At 39.8% G+C, this 15177-nt stretch overlaps 1 protein-coding gene across 2 annotated transcripts in view; it reads left to right on the top strand.

The window, feature by feature from the left end:
• LOC124137041 (apoptosis-resistant E3 ubiquitin protein ligase 1-like) overlaps positions 1 to 15177 on the top strand; it is a 125627-nt gene that overhangs the window by 76444 nt on the left and 34006 nt on the right. Inside the window, exons 1-2 of one of the 2 annotated variants that reach the window (XM_046503145.2) lie at positions 429 to 756; positions 10245 to 10456. In XM_046503145.2, coding sequence (XP_046359101.1) covers positions 10250 to 10456 — 207 coding nt within the window. In that variant the 5' untranslated portion in view covers positions 429 to 756; positions 10245 to 10249. Of the gene's footprint in view, positions 1 to 428; positions 757 to 10244; positions 10457 to 15177 lie in introns of those variants that run through there. The other variant, XM_046503144.2, reaches the window with a different exon arrangement.

The following is a 15177-nucleotide window of genomic DNA, read 5'->3' as shown; positions in this document are numbered from 1 at the left end:
GCATGTCATTGTGTCCTAATGACATGGATGGTTGTTCATACTTTCAGTCACTGATTTGCCTGGTCCAGACTGATTATTTGAGGCCACCATGATGTATAAACTACATTCACTCAGTCAGCTTTTGCTTTTGTAAATCCTGTTCATCGCATCAATAAAACAAAACGTCCTGGTGTTCTGGCCTACATACACATCCTATTGTCCTTCTGATCATAAAGCCGGCTTCTTCACAGTATACATATCCTGCATGACATAACCACTGCACTCTAGCTGGGCCATTTCCCAAGTGATACAAATGACTGTGATGCCTAGAGCCAAGCCAGCAAAACATTTTGCTAATGCTCTTATATGACACCCACCTGTAGGCAGGAAGATTACATTTACCACGTGACTGCTGGACAATCAGGCCCAAGTCCATGCAGATATATATAGTCTGCAATTGTCTTGCTCTTTCCTTGTATTGCGGTAATGACTGCTTGGCAAGGCCTTGCAATCCCAGAGGAGCTGTTCTGAGGTATTGGAGTGTCATCACTTGAGGGTTTATGGCAGCCTCAGCCAGACTGGTATAGACTGTGGTAACGTTTGGCAACAACACAGCAGCACATTCATGATAGCTGCATCTCTTTTGAGTGTCATCAGAGGATGTGACTCAATGCGGAACGGGAGCCGAGTGGATTAAGTAGATGGATTCTGTACGGCATGGTTTTGTGGAGGACTTAGTTTGAGCTAAAGACGGATCTGTAACATGGAAACATGCAGGTCTGTGGGTCATATAAATCACATGAATGTATATTCCATTGTTGACTTCAGCCAATTGATGACAGAGATTTATTATTAGTGTGTTAATGGCTCAGTGCCATGTGATGTATTGTGCCATGGTTTTCAATGGTGTCATTTGTGAGGGATTACAGAGGGAGGTCAATATTTCTAAAAGTACTGGACCAGCTTTTGGGGAATGGTTTTGATACGGGTTGGTAAAAATATTACATGGGAAATAAAATATTACTGGAATGTCATCATATTCAGATATTATATATTATGAAGTTATATTCAGATATTATATACACATAAGTTAACATTGTTTATCATAGGAACCTTTTCAATCTGTTCCTTCAAGAAAACTATCTTCGCTCTACATTACTAATGTTAGTCTTAATGTATAAGAGTGAACAAGAAAATATGTGTATATAATTCTCTGCAACTTGACCCTGGGGATCTTATTTTTAGAACTGTTATTGCTTGGACCAAATAATGTATAACTTACCTATTATGCAATGTGTTGACTTTGTATTGTCCAGCTAAGTATACTATTACCTTGAAGGGTCATGTGACGAAATCAAACCAATCATATTTAAGAACATGAGTGAGTGAGTGGTTTTATGCCACTTATTGCAATATTCCAGCCACACCCTGACAATCGCACATTGCCCTGGTAGGGAACCGAACCTGGGTCTTCTGTGTGAGGAGCTAGCACACAGCTACCACACATGGCCCCTTATAATGATCATGAAGAGGACTTGGCAGTATGCACTAGTAACTGAGGGGTATTTTGATGTAAGAATCATGAGAACTAGTGGAAACTTACAACTTATATGCTCATTAGCCTATTGCTATAACTTCTGGATGTCTGGGGGTGCATTAATATTGAGTCTCATTTTTGGCTAGGTGTCAGGAGACACATTACTTTCAAGATTTACAGTATGCTACACAATGATGTTTTTGTGATGGAAAGCTTGAAGTTTATTTCAAACAGAGAATCAATCACTGATAAAGCATTCAAATTGTTATCAGACAATCAGGAAAGTTTCTCACAGAAACTCATTACCTCGTAGTCCTTATTTAATTTAACTAGCCTCAGGGTAGCTTAGGCGTACAATGCTTGTTGAGTTGAATAGAATTGAAATTCATAACTCCATATTCATTTTAAGGCAGCTAATTATAATGACATTTTGATAAACATGATAAACGAGAAGCTGTTCAGCTGATATGTGTTGTATTACAGCTCTTAAAGATGTAGTTATAAGTTTCAATGATGATTATCATGATATAAGTTTGAAGTGTTATGTTTCAAAGCTTTGATGCGGAAAGGATGTAGGTCATGTCTGTGTTGGAATACCAGGACAGACTTATTGATTAGCTGCCTTTCATTGACAGTGAACTCAAGCTGTATTAGTTAACAAATGTATTTCTTGGTATGATTAATATTGTTATATGATGTTGCATCATATTTTATTATTATGTGATGTATTGGTGATTAGGTCACGTGATACAACTGTCATGTACACCTGTTCCTGGTATCTGTATGATGGATATGTAATTAGAGGATGTAGTAATACTGAACAATTCTGCACACCTGTGTATCTGGTGCTTAAGTCTACAAAGTATCAGGATCAACCATTTAGTTATTAAAACAACACATTAATTATTTAGTCAATTCTTTGGTCATCCATATGTTCATTCAGAATGTTTTCTCTGAAGATCAAGTGTCTTTCATGTATAGTTTATTAAGCATCGCTACACTGCATATATTGTCTGGTCCAGATTCAATTATTTACAGACCTCCGTCATATAGCTGGAATATTTCTGAGCTGCAGCTTTAAAGAACAAACAAACAAACAAACAACATATTGGCAATAGATTGACTTAAAATATGTCATTAAATATAAAACAACAGTGCCAGGGAATAACCAGTCTTGATTATATCACAAAATAGATTCCCTTTGGGTGTAAAAGGCAGAATAGTGGTAAAAATGATATGAATGGATCACTGAAATTCCATTGGGGAGTGGACACAAAATATACCAGGCGAATTCTTTAACATACATGTGGGGGATGATAAAAAATAATCACTGCCCTTCTCTATGTTCCAAGTAAGAACTTCCATCAGCTAGTATGCTGTTGTTGACATTTTGCCATTTTAATCCTGAAGTGCACACAATTCCATAGACACTGAAGGAAGAGTTACAATCAGCTACTGGTGGGTACCAAGTGCAGGTCAGGTAGGAGGACATGCCCCCAGCCACAGGTCAAGAGGTTATGTTCATCGCTGGGGCCATGTGTTGACCATGTTGCCTGGACATGCAGGAGAGTATGTACTGGCCATGCTGCTTGGACATTGGAGAGTTACATGTACATGTACTCAATGGTGTAAATCACAGTTGTTGTAACTGGCCTCTGTAACATTGAAAACGGTTTATGTTGATGTGAGTATATATGGCTGCTGTGATGACTCAGGGTTAATTTGTCATAAACTGTTTTTATTCTGTGTTGGCGGACACATTTTCTTTCAATTTATCAACATTTTGAAGGAGAAATTTTCAAATGTATATGTGAATTGTTATGCTTTTAATGTGGAGTATAAATACATCTTCTGGTTTGGAATGTAATGGGAAATGTGTGGATGTTATGTGAAGTTGTTTGGGGCAATTGGGGGATTTTCTTTCATTACTTTATGCTTGCGCAAACCCAAACAGGGTTTTGTTTAGAGCATTTAGTGTATCATTTCACCAAAGTACCATATTTTATCATGTTCTGAGCAGGGAATATAAATATGTTATGACTTCCTGACCATAAACAACATCTGTCATTTGAAGCATACTTTCCAGTGGTTGTGAATGTATATACATATATGGCATGTAATTTAGTTGCCATAATTTTTGTTTTCAAGGAATGTTGATTATATTGTAAAACGTTTTTACATACACATTATAATGTATGAGTCAAACTTTATTGTGATAACATTTAGGGATGGCGTCCTAAGATAATGGTTCCTGGGGAGATGTAAACAGCATTCTTTGTGTAATCTGTTGGGATATTGTCACTCACTCACTCACTCACTCACTCATTCACTCACTCACTCACTCACTCACTCATTCACTCACTCACTCACTCACTCACTCACTCACTCACCCACCCACCCACCCACCCACTCACTCACTCACTTACTCACTCACTCTCACACCCACTCACTCACTCACTCACTCACTCACTCACTCACTCTCACACCCACTCACTCACTCACTCTCACACCCACTCACTCACTCACTCACTCTCACACCCACTCACTCACTCACTCACTTTGAGATTTACTATCTGGTGGAGAAAAGGATGAAAATAAGTTATTAAGTGTAATATGTTTGGGTCCAAAATGCATTTTTTAGTTCGAAGAGAAAAAGTCTATTTCATTCTTCTAAGCACAGTTTTTCTTGGTGTTTTTTTTGCCTAGACATGCATTTCTTAAAATACATATAATCCACAGTCATGGTGCAGTACTAGTTCAAACACTGACTTAAGAAATACTCAGTCCCAAACACAAATCCCACGTTCCCCCTCCCCTGTGACTATTTCAGGAATTTAAGGACCACCCAATACTTTGATATAACTCTATAAGCATATATACAACATATATATATACAGCTGAGACAAAAAAAAATTCCATCATATCCCTCACTTAGTTGTCAGCATGTTTGTTATAAACATAGTATACTGTATCGCTATTCTGTCATGCCATCACACATTTTCACTAACTTACATTTATATATTTATATTACTTTGAGTAGTATAGTTGGTCCCTTATTCAATGTATGACCTCTGAAGAGGCCATCAGCAAGCTTTGACCTACTTCCTTGTGCTTTATGCCTCCCTTTAATAGTCCTTGCTCACGCTACAAGCCACTTACAGACAGGATTATTTTCTAGATGTCGCCACAATACCGTGGAGCTATTGGTGCCTGGTTGTAAAACTCCATCAACCACAAGCTCCTTTTCTTTTACTCCCTTGTAGCTCAAAATTAACAGTGGATGCCGAATCAACATTATTGAATGAAGTAATGCTTGAAAACTATCACAGCATGTTGCGTGCTTAACCTGTTCCCTGATGGACAGCAATTGTAACATTAAATTGCTCGCTCTGTGTTACGTACCAAACCACAAATTAGGAAGCGATTATCTCTGTTTGTATGGAAGCCATGTTTTAGAGAGTAGCAAAAACCTGCTATCATTAAGCACGGTTTTCACATGACAATCCTGACCACCAGTTTCATCTAGGTGGTTTAATATCGGTGCAGGTGGTGGAGGTGATTGCCCTCACTTGTCGCTAGTTTTGAAGTTTGTGGAAGTATTGAATTTATGAGCATCTTAACGAATTGGGTAATTTGTGTGATTGGATTTGAGAGTTGGATGATTTGATAACTGTCTTATTTTCTGAGATTGAGATGTCAGTTCTATTTGTTGAATTGACATTTAACTTCCTGTAGTCATACAACAGAACTATATTAACATTTTCATATTGAATTAGGAGTCATTCATTTTGTTGTGACGTGAGGCTTCTACTTTATTTCATTGATTGTATTTCTTTATTTCGTCCTTAATGAAATATTTGCAGTTAGCTGTCTGGAATAATAGCAAAATTAAGGAAGTATATTATAAAAGGCACTCCATGTCCATGCTAAAAATGTCATTGAATTGCATTATGGATGCACTTCACATCTGAAAGGGTTAATGACCATATTGTCTCAAGAGCCACTTGCTGACAACTTTATATATAAATTACTTGGTGACCTCTTTGTCTATAGAATCATTTGGTGACCTCTTTGTCTGAAGAACCACTTGGTGATTTTTGTTTCTAAAGAACCAGTTGGTGATGTATTTGTGTTATAAATCACTTGCTGACTTTTTGTTTTCTTATCATGGAAGGGCGTGGTTTGATTAATGAGGAGGCTCTTCATGATAGAATTGTATTGTGCACTCTTGTGAAGCATGTCAAGACTCATGATGAAAACAAGGCATTCCATAGTTTTCTTAAACGAGTCAAGGACGTAGGATATATGTCAGTATATGTTGTTGGTTCTGTCCTGCTGGATGGTATGGAAATGAGTGTCAACTAAGTGAAGTGCCACTCTGGGAAGGCTCTCTGAAGACCACTGCATCGAGTTTATGTGCAATGTGTTGGTAGAACAGCATTTTATTACCGTCTTCCCCATGCTTGTGGTATTGACACAGAGGTCCATCAATGGTACAACCCTGACTATGTAGAGGGCATGGAAAATGATAAATATATAATTCTTCGGAATAGGCCCGTATACAGCATCAGACCTATCCACACCAACAAACCAGATTTTGTCCTTTTTGATAAATCCAATGAAACTCTTATGGCATAGAATTCTCTGTCCCTTTTGGCTATGTGATTGACAAGATTCAGGAAAAACATGGCAAATATGCGGACCTTGCTTTCCAAATGTTACGCTTGCATCCCAAGTTGTCATACTCCCCATTGTTCTCAGTGCCTTTTCTGGGGTTTGGTACCTCTTAGTCTGTGGATTGACATTGGGAGAGTACCAGGAATACAGTCCTTCTGACAGTCTGGGTAATACAGAAGGCTGCAGTGCTGGGGAGTCTTCACATTCTCCAAAAAGTTCTTGGTGGATTCGATTAGGTAGTGTTCCATTCGCTGTCTGGTCTGTGTGTAGAGGGGGCAAGGGCCCTGAGCTGATGACTGTGCCAGGATCACCCAAACCATCTTTGCTGCATTTCTTTATTTTAATCTGTATATAATAATAATTATAATAATGTGATAATACTGATTATATGGACCAATCCAGTTGATGACCATTGCCAGAGTAGGCAAAAGAAGTTGACGATAACTGTTTGACAAAACTAGTTGATAGCCACTTACAGAGTAGACAAAAAAACTTTCACTGACCTTTGCCAGGCTGAGCAAGAGTAGTAGGCGACCACTGCCACAAAGGATAAAACCAGTAGGCAGCCAGAATTTGATGACCTGTATATTAGTGTATAAAGAGACTCTGCTTTGTAATCACAACACAATTAATGTGCGCTCTCATGCACGTCAGACATCCCCATGTGGTCAGACAATTAGGGTGGGCCAGAGTGGCCGGCAGCAGGGAGATAGAACGTCAGAAATATTGAATTCAAACAAAGACATCATTGATTTTTACGAAAGTGCCGTGTTTCCTGATCATTCATTGTTATGTCCTTGTGTAGGGATTAGCAATGTTTTGATAGAAAGAGTATTTTGTTTTCAAAAAGCGTGTTGCCGGGACCTTGGCGTTTTATGACACACATATTTATGATGATTGAAGACCAGGCTTCAGAAACACTGGAGTTTGCTCCTCATTGGACATTGGTCAGACTTCTTAGGGACCGACCATTTGATATTCTGGGGTGGCCTTGGAATTTTCAACAATTGTTTTGTTGAAAATATTCTTATGTTTTCCCTAAAAAATAAATTACTTCCTGGACTTGATAGGTGTTCTGAAAATAATATGTTGTAAATTGTTTGGAATTGGCAAACTTTTTCAACTTATCTTCCCTTCACTTAAAAGTACTGTTACGTGTGCTGGCCAAACTGGATCAACCTTAAACTGACAGTGTATGTGGTATACGCTATATGAACAGTATGTTTTAACTCTAACACTTATAGATGGTTAACCCGAGCAGCCTTCACCTTTATCGGGAACGTTCACGCTGGTGGATGAGCAGTGTATGTTTTGTCCTAAGTGATGAACCGGTATATATTGTCATGTCTTAAGATGCAGAATTCACTGAAATCTATTTTGGTAGTTTTTACTAAATACAGTTGGTGCATGGTGTACAAATAGATTATGTGGATGGTTGATGGCAGTTCCCAATTGTCATTATTACATATCAGTTATGATAAGTAAAAGGTAGATAATAATATAATAAAATTTCTATTTTGAATATTTGAAAATTACATCTGATAAGAAATCAGATGTAATGGAAAAATGTTGATATTAATATTACATTTAAAATAATTGTTTTTAATTCTGCATGTTATTGCTTCTTCAATTAGTAGTAGGGGCACTGATGTATAATTATATTTTATAAATCAGTGGTAAAGGCCTGTCAAAGGATGTCTTTGTGCTGCAGATGTAGTATTTCTAATATAATAGGAAGTATGAAAACTATTTGTTAGACTTGAATGCTGAAATAGTTAAGGACTTGTGGGAAATAACGCAAAGGCTGATAACAAAAGTGTGTTTGTATCATTTCATTGATGCGATGTTTCTCCAGACTGACAGAGTACCTGGAAATGTTTTCTGACGAAGAAAATGCCAGGGCAATGTACAGTTTTTCATGGTGTTTTCCTGTTAACTAATTTTATTTAATCCGAGGTGTCAATCTGTGTTTTAGCTGCAGACAACAAATGTTACTATTCATAAACTAACAATCACAACAAAATATGCTAGTTTAAGATATTTGCTAGAAAGTGACTTTTAGCTTGGCTCCGTCTCTACTTGTTGCAAGTTGGTACAGTGCACATTGTGTAAGTTATAAGAAAAATATGAAACTTAGATTAACATTTTATAAGTTTGAAGTCTGATGTTGAACCTTTAGGTTAATATTATTATCATTATGGATATACAGTGCCATCTTGTTGAAGTCAGAATTGAGGTCAACCATGAAGCTATTTCCCTGTATTGCATGTCGGTGAACTAGATCTATATTGTATGTGGGCTGGTCCGCCAATATATGTCCCACCTATTTCCTTCTTACAAATTGAGGAAATATCTTTCATTTCCTTAGGTTGGTATGTTAACAGCTATGCTACTCAAAAGAAGTCAAGGACCAGCCAATTATTTCCTATTACTGTAGTTAATCTGTCATGCCATGAGAATATGAAAGAATCTGGTGGTCCTAAACTTCATTTGAGTTGTGGGGTGGTCGGGTAGCCTAGTGGTTAAAGCGTTTGCTCATCACGCCGAAGACCCGAGTTCAATTCCCGACATGGGTATAATGTGTGAAGCTCACTTCTGGTGTCCCCTGCTGTGATATTGCTGGAATATTGCTAAAAGTTGCATAACCGTACTCACACACTCACTCATTTGAGTTGTTCACTGCAGTACTTTATAAACTAGTTACCCCTGAATGTCATACATGCTGATTAGGACTGTGACTTACGCTGTCCAATGAAAAGTTGTCGTTTTATAAAACGAAATCAGCTAAGTTAAAGCTGTATCATTAACAGTGTGTTCTCTGGAAAATGTTTGAGAAAAAGGTGGTTCCCTGTGGGCATGACAGTGCCCCAAAACTGGGTCAGTTTGTATAATGGGATGATTATTTTATTAAAAATGAGTGCAAAAAAAATTAAATTATTTGACATTTGAATTAATGTCTAACTCTTAAACATACTTACACTTTCTTATGCATCCCAAATTATTTCTTTTGTAAGTTTTGTAAGCGTAAATTTGGAGTTACAATGTTTGTATGTGACGAGCCACTCAAACAGCGAGGCATATCTGGCATACACAAACATTCCCTCTCTCTCTTTTCTCCAACCGGTCAGCTCTACTCCTTATTCACCCATGACCTGCATGCAGACACAGTTCTGTTTTTACTACCTATCAGATAACTGTTGGTGGACCACCTCAGGCCAGGGGTGGTATGGATTGATTAACAGTTAATTCCAGTGTCCACCTGATAATAATCATCTTACAGATCCATCACAATGTCCAGTGGTAAATATCTATGATGTGCATCATTTAATCCTTTCCTCCCATAGTAACCGAAACACTGTAATAAAGCTGAGACAGTGTGAGTTGTAAGCAGTGTAAAACACACTCATGGCTCATCACTGGCTGAAACTATTGCTATGTGCTTCTTATGTGAGTACACACTTTGACTAATTGCTTGCAGTAGCATGTAGACCTGGGTTATACTTTCCAATGGAGAGACTTAAAATTCACTGAAAAATTGTTTAACTATACTCACAGGAAGAGAGCAAACCTTAAAATGCATTTTTCAAAAATCATTTAAAGGACAGCTGTCACAGTGCATTAAGCAGTCACCACATAAAAATAACATACACTTAGCCATGTAAAATAGGCATGCTAAGCAATACCTCAACACCTGCCTCAGAAAGCTCCATATATAATTCCTTGAGGAGATTCTGGATGAGAACACACTGTCTGTTGACAGGCTGCTGTGATATGGCTGGAATATACTGACTGCTGTTCCATTATCATTATAACTGTGCTTATGGCTTCTATTGAAGTGGGCTTGTGGTGAAATCCCCAATGATACAGGTCGCCATAATGACGGTCAAGTTCAGATAGAGCATCTTGCATCTCTCTGTGTGACATCAGACCCTGATGGTATGGAGGTTTTCTTACTCAACAAACCACCTTCCTGTTCCTGCTGACAAGACTTGACTTAAAAAACTACAGGCTCTCATACATATTTAATCAGTGATTCTTGTCTTTATTTCAGTGAGTATGATAATCCTGACCTCGTCTGTATCTCTAACCGTCATGCTACTGGGAACAAATCGCACGTGGTTTCAACAACGGACTCTCACGTCTCCAAAGGTCGCCATCTTTGACTTCTTCACCGGACGCTACCCTGCCCCGCAGTATTGCACAGTGAACTGGGAATGGAAGGAGCCTCAGGTTGTTGGAAAGACCGTTGCCTTCAATATACGGGTAGGTGGCAACTGACTTGTATTTGTCATTGTATATGGGTTCAGCTCCCAAGAACATCTACCAATTATAAGGATTCAAGGGTGCTTTCCACAAAGCGAGTTTAGGACTACAACTATCATAAGTCTATGTTAAACTATAGGAGTTATAATAGTCATAGTCTTTTTGGAACCGACCCCAGGGCAGCATAGGTCCACAGTACCCGTGGCCTTCATAAGAGCAGCTTGTTGAGTCAGCGGCAGTGTCAGTGTGTGACTGATCGTGGTCATTCTGCATCTATGTTGTTTGCTGATCATCAACCACTGGTTCATCTGACTCAGCTGGTTATTCACAAGGTGCGCTGGTAAATGAAATATTGCTGAACATCTAATCCAAGAACTAGTATCTGTTGAGCTTCTTGAATACAGTAAGAGTCCTGATTCTCCAGGCTGTTGAGTGAGTATGCATGATACTCAGATGGATGGACACCAGGGAAGGTCTACCATATTCGACGTAATAAGCGACCCGCTCTAATAAGCGCCCACGGCATTATTTGCTAATATATTGGCTCATGAACAATCCCAATTTGCACCCTTTCCGATTGATCAATGTACACAATACTTATTTTTTCGCGTATACTACGCACTCATGTGTTATATGCACCCTTAATTATGGGCAATTAAATTCTGGAAAAATATATCTGTTGTATATAAACATTTCAGGCTGTCAGCATATACCACAAAATTTATCTTTCAACTCTGATTTTTTTCGACAAAATAATATTCTAATGAGAGCCCCCTATTTCTAATTTTGAGAGCGCCCTGGGCGCTTATTACGTCGAATACGGTATTCATAAATGTCCACCTGTAAATGCCATCATAACCTGATGGTGTGGATTATTGCTCAGCTGAACTACAGTTTCCTAGTTTATCTGCAACCAGTTGCTTTTATGAACACCTGGTGTCATCAGTAATTTTCAGTGACATCAGACCCAGATATTAATTTTCAGTGATCTATTCATATAAATTTCACTGCTATTTTGCCTTTTGCGCCAAATTAAATCTCTTTCATCAGATAATCAAAACTGGTTGTTCTCTGGTGTTGACGTTTTATATTTTCATATGAAACCTGTGAAGTTTACACAGATGCAGCTAATTTTGTGGTTGAAAGCTTGTTTTGACCCTCATTTCAGATAATTTCTATGTGGATTTTTAGTGTTACAAATTCACAAGTTACAGGTGAGTCTCATGACGGCAATGTATATAAGGAGCTGCCAATAACTGTTTGTTACTTATGCACTCATACTTGCACAATTCAAAGATCTTGGGCAATGGGTGCATCTCAAGAGCAGTTCTAGTGAGTTAACGGTCAAGGTCACTGTAAGCGTAAGGTCAATGCAATATCAGAGCCATGAAAATGTGTATATAAATTAGCAATGTCATGTTTGTGTACTCTGCATTTTCAGCAAATATTTCATTGTTTTTTTCATTTACTGGTTATATGATCTGGTGACCAATTTGTAACCTGCTTTTGATGATCTTCTGCTGTAGCATTGAATTCTTCCTAGTTACACTCTTATTACTAATATCAAAGGTTAAATTATTTTGCAAGATCATACAAACAAAAATCCTCACTTCCATTTGAACTGAAGAATTGTTTACTGTTGGTATTGGTTGGATGAAGATTACTTTGTCAAGATTACTGAAGGTTGTAAAAGTCTTTATTTTTTCCTTTATCTGAATCTTTTTATTTCTTTTGCATGAAGGTTTCTTTGCTTAATAATCATGTGAATACCATCCCTTTGGCTTTTCAACAAAGTATCTTTGCGCATGTTAAACTAAAAAGTTCACACTCAAGTTTATGACATTATGTGAAGGATAAGGCACAACAAGGTTATGGTAGAGGAAGTACAACTGAGGCAAGAGGGTATTGGCAATGTAAGACCGAGGCAAGAGGGTATTGGCAATGTAAGACCAAGGCAAGAGGGTATTGGCAATGTAAGACCGAGGCAAGAGGGTATTGGCAATGTAAGACCAAGGCAAGAGGGTATTGGCAATGTAAGACCGAGGCAAGAGGGTATTGGCAATGTAAGACCGAGGCAAGAGGGTATTGGCAATGTAAGACCGAGGCAAGAGTGTATTGGCAATGTAAGACCCAGGCAAGAGGATATTGGCAATGTAAGACCGAGGCAAGAGTGTATTGGCAATGTAAGATGAAGGCAAGAGAGTATTGGCAATGTAAGACCGAGGCAATGTAAGACCAAGGCAAGAGGGTACTGGCAATGTAAGACCGAGGCAAGAGGATATTGGCAATGTAAGACCGAGGTAAGAGGGTATTGGCAATGTAAGACCGAGGCAAGAGGGTATTGGCAATGTAAGACCCAGGCAAGAGGATATTGGCAATGTAAGACCGAGGCAAGAGTGTATTGGCAATGTAAGATGAAGGCAAGAGGGTATTGGCAATGTAAGACCGAGGCAAGAGTGTATTGGCAATGTAAGATAAAGGCAAGAGGGTATTGGCAATGTAAGACCGAGGCAAGAGGGTATTGGCAATGTCAGACCGAGGCAAGAGGGTATTGGCAATGTAAGACCGAGGCAAGAGGGTATTGGCAATGTAAGACCGAGGCAAGAGGGTACTGGCAATGTAAGACCGAGGCAAGAGGATATTGGCAATGTAAGACCGAGGCAAGAGTGTATTGGCAATGTAAGATGAAGGCAAGAGGGTATTGGCAATGTAAGACCGAGGCAAGAGTGTATTGGCAATGTAAGAAGAAGGAAAGAGGGTATTGGCAATGTAAGATAAAGGCAAGAGGGTATTGGCAATGTAAGACCGAGGCAAGAGGGTATTGGCAATGTTAGACCGAGGCAAGAGGGTATTGGCAATGTAAGACCGAGGCAAGAGGGTATTGGCAATGTAAGACCGAGGCAAGAGGGTATTGGCAATGTAAGACCGAGGCAAGAGGGTATTGGCAATGTAAGACCGAGGCAAGAGGGTATTGGCAATGTAAGACCCAGGCAAGAGGATATTGGCAATGTAAGACCGAGGCAAGAGTGTATTGGCAATGTAAGATGAAGGCAAGAGGGTATTGGCAATGTAAGACCGAGGCAAGAGTGTATTGGCAATGTAAGACCGAGGCAAGAGGGTATTGGCAATGTAGGACCGAGGCAAGAGGGTATTGGCAATGTAAGACCGAGGCAAGAGGGTATTGGCAATGTAGGACCGAGGCAAGAGGGTATTGGCAATGTAAGACCGAGGCAAGAGGGTATTGGCAATGTAAGACCGAGGCAAGAGGGTATTGGCAATGTAAGACCGAGGTAAGAGGGTATTGGCAATGTAAGACCGAGGCAAGAGGGTATTGGCAATGTAAGACCGAGGCAAGAGGGTATTGGCAATGTAAGACCGAGGCAAGAGGGTATTGGCAATGTAAGACCGAGGCAAGAGGGTATTGGCAATGTAAGACCGAGGCAAGAGGATATTGGCAATGTAAGACCAAGGCAAGAGTGTATTGGCAATGTAAGATGAAGGCAAGAGGGTATTGGCAATGTAAGACCGAGGCAAGAGTGTATTGGCAATGTAAGAAGAAGGAAAGAGGGTATTGGCAATGTAAGATAAAGGCAAGAGGGTATTGGCAATGTAAGACCGAGGCAAGAGGGTATTGGCAATGTAAGACCGAGGCAAGAGGGTATTGGCAATGTAAGACCGAGGCAAGAGGGTATTGGCAATGTAAGACCGAGGCAAGAGGGTATTGGCAATGTAAGACCGAGGCAAGTGGGTATTGGCAATGATAGACCCAGGCAAGAGGATATTGGCAATGTAAGACCGAGGCAAGAGTGTATTGGCAATGTAAGATGAAGGCAAGAGGGTATTGGCAATGTAAGACCGAGGCAAGAGTGTATTGGCAATGTAAGACCGAGGCAAGAGGGTATTGGCAATGTAGGACCGAGGCAAGAGGGTATTGGCAATGTAAGACCGAGGCAAGAGGGTATTGGCAATGTAGGACCGAGGCAAGAGGGTATTGGCAATGTAAGACCGAGGCAAGAGGGTATTGGCAATGTAAGACCGAGGCAAGAGGGTATTGGCAATGTAAGACCGAGGCAAGAGGGTATTGGCAATGTAAGACCGAGGCAAGAGGGTATTGGCAATGTAAGACCGAGGCAAGAGGGTATTGGCAATGTAAGACCGAGGCAAGAGGGTATTGGCAATGTAAGACCGAGGCAAGAGGGTATTGGCAATGTAAGACCGAGGCAAGAGGGTATTGGCAATGTCAGACCGAGGCAAGAGGATATTGGCAATGTAAGACCGAGGCAAGAGGGTATTGGCAATGTAAGACCGAGGCAAGAGGGTATTGGCAATGTAAGACCGAGGCAAGAGGGTATTGGCAATGTAAGACCCAGGCAAGAGGATATTGGCAATGTAAGACCGAGGCAAGAGTGTATTGGCAATGTAAGAAGAAGGAAAGAGGGTATTGGCAATGTAAGATAAAGGCAAGAGGGTATTGGCAATGTAAGACCGAGGCAAGAGGGTATTGGCAATGTAAGACCGAGGCAAGAGGGTATTGGCAATGTAAGACCGAGGCAAGAGGGTATTGGCAATGTAAGACCGAGGCAAGAGGGTATTGGCAATGTAAGACCAAGGCAAGAGGGTATTGGCAATGTAAGACCAAGGCAAGAGGGTATTGGCAATGTAAGACCGAGGCAAGAGGGTATTGACAATGTAAGACCAAGGCAAGAGGGTATTGGCAATGT

Source organism: Haliotis rufescens, unplaced genomic scaffold (genome assembly GCF_023055435.1).
Source record: "Haliotis rufescens isolate VD_foot unplaced genomic scaffold, xgHalRufe1.0.p SCAF_3, whole genome shotgun sequence".
Lineage (NCBI taxonomy): Eukaryota > Metazoa > Mollusca > Gastropoda > Lepetellida > Haliotidae > Haliotis > Haliotis rufescens.
Note: the sequence above shows the minus strand (reverse complement) of the source record. Positions and strands in the feature narration are given on the sequence as shown.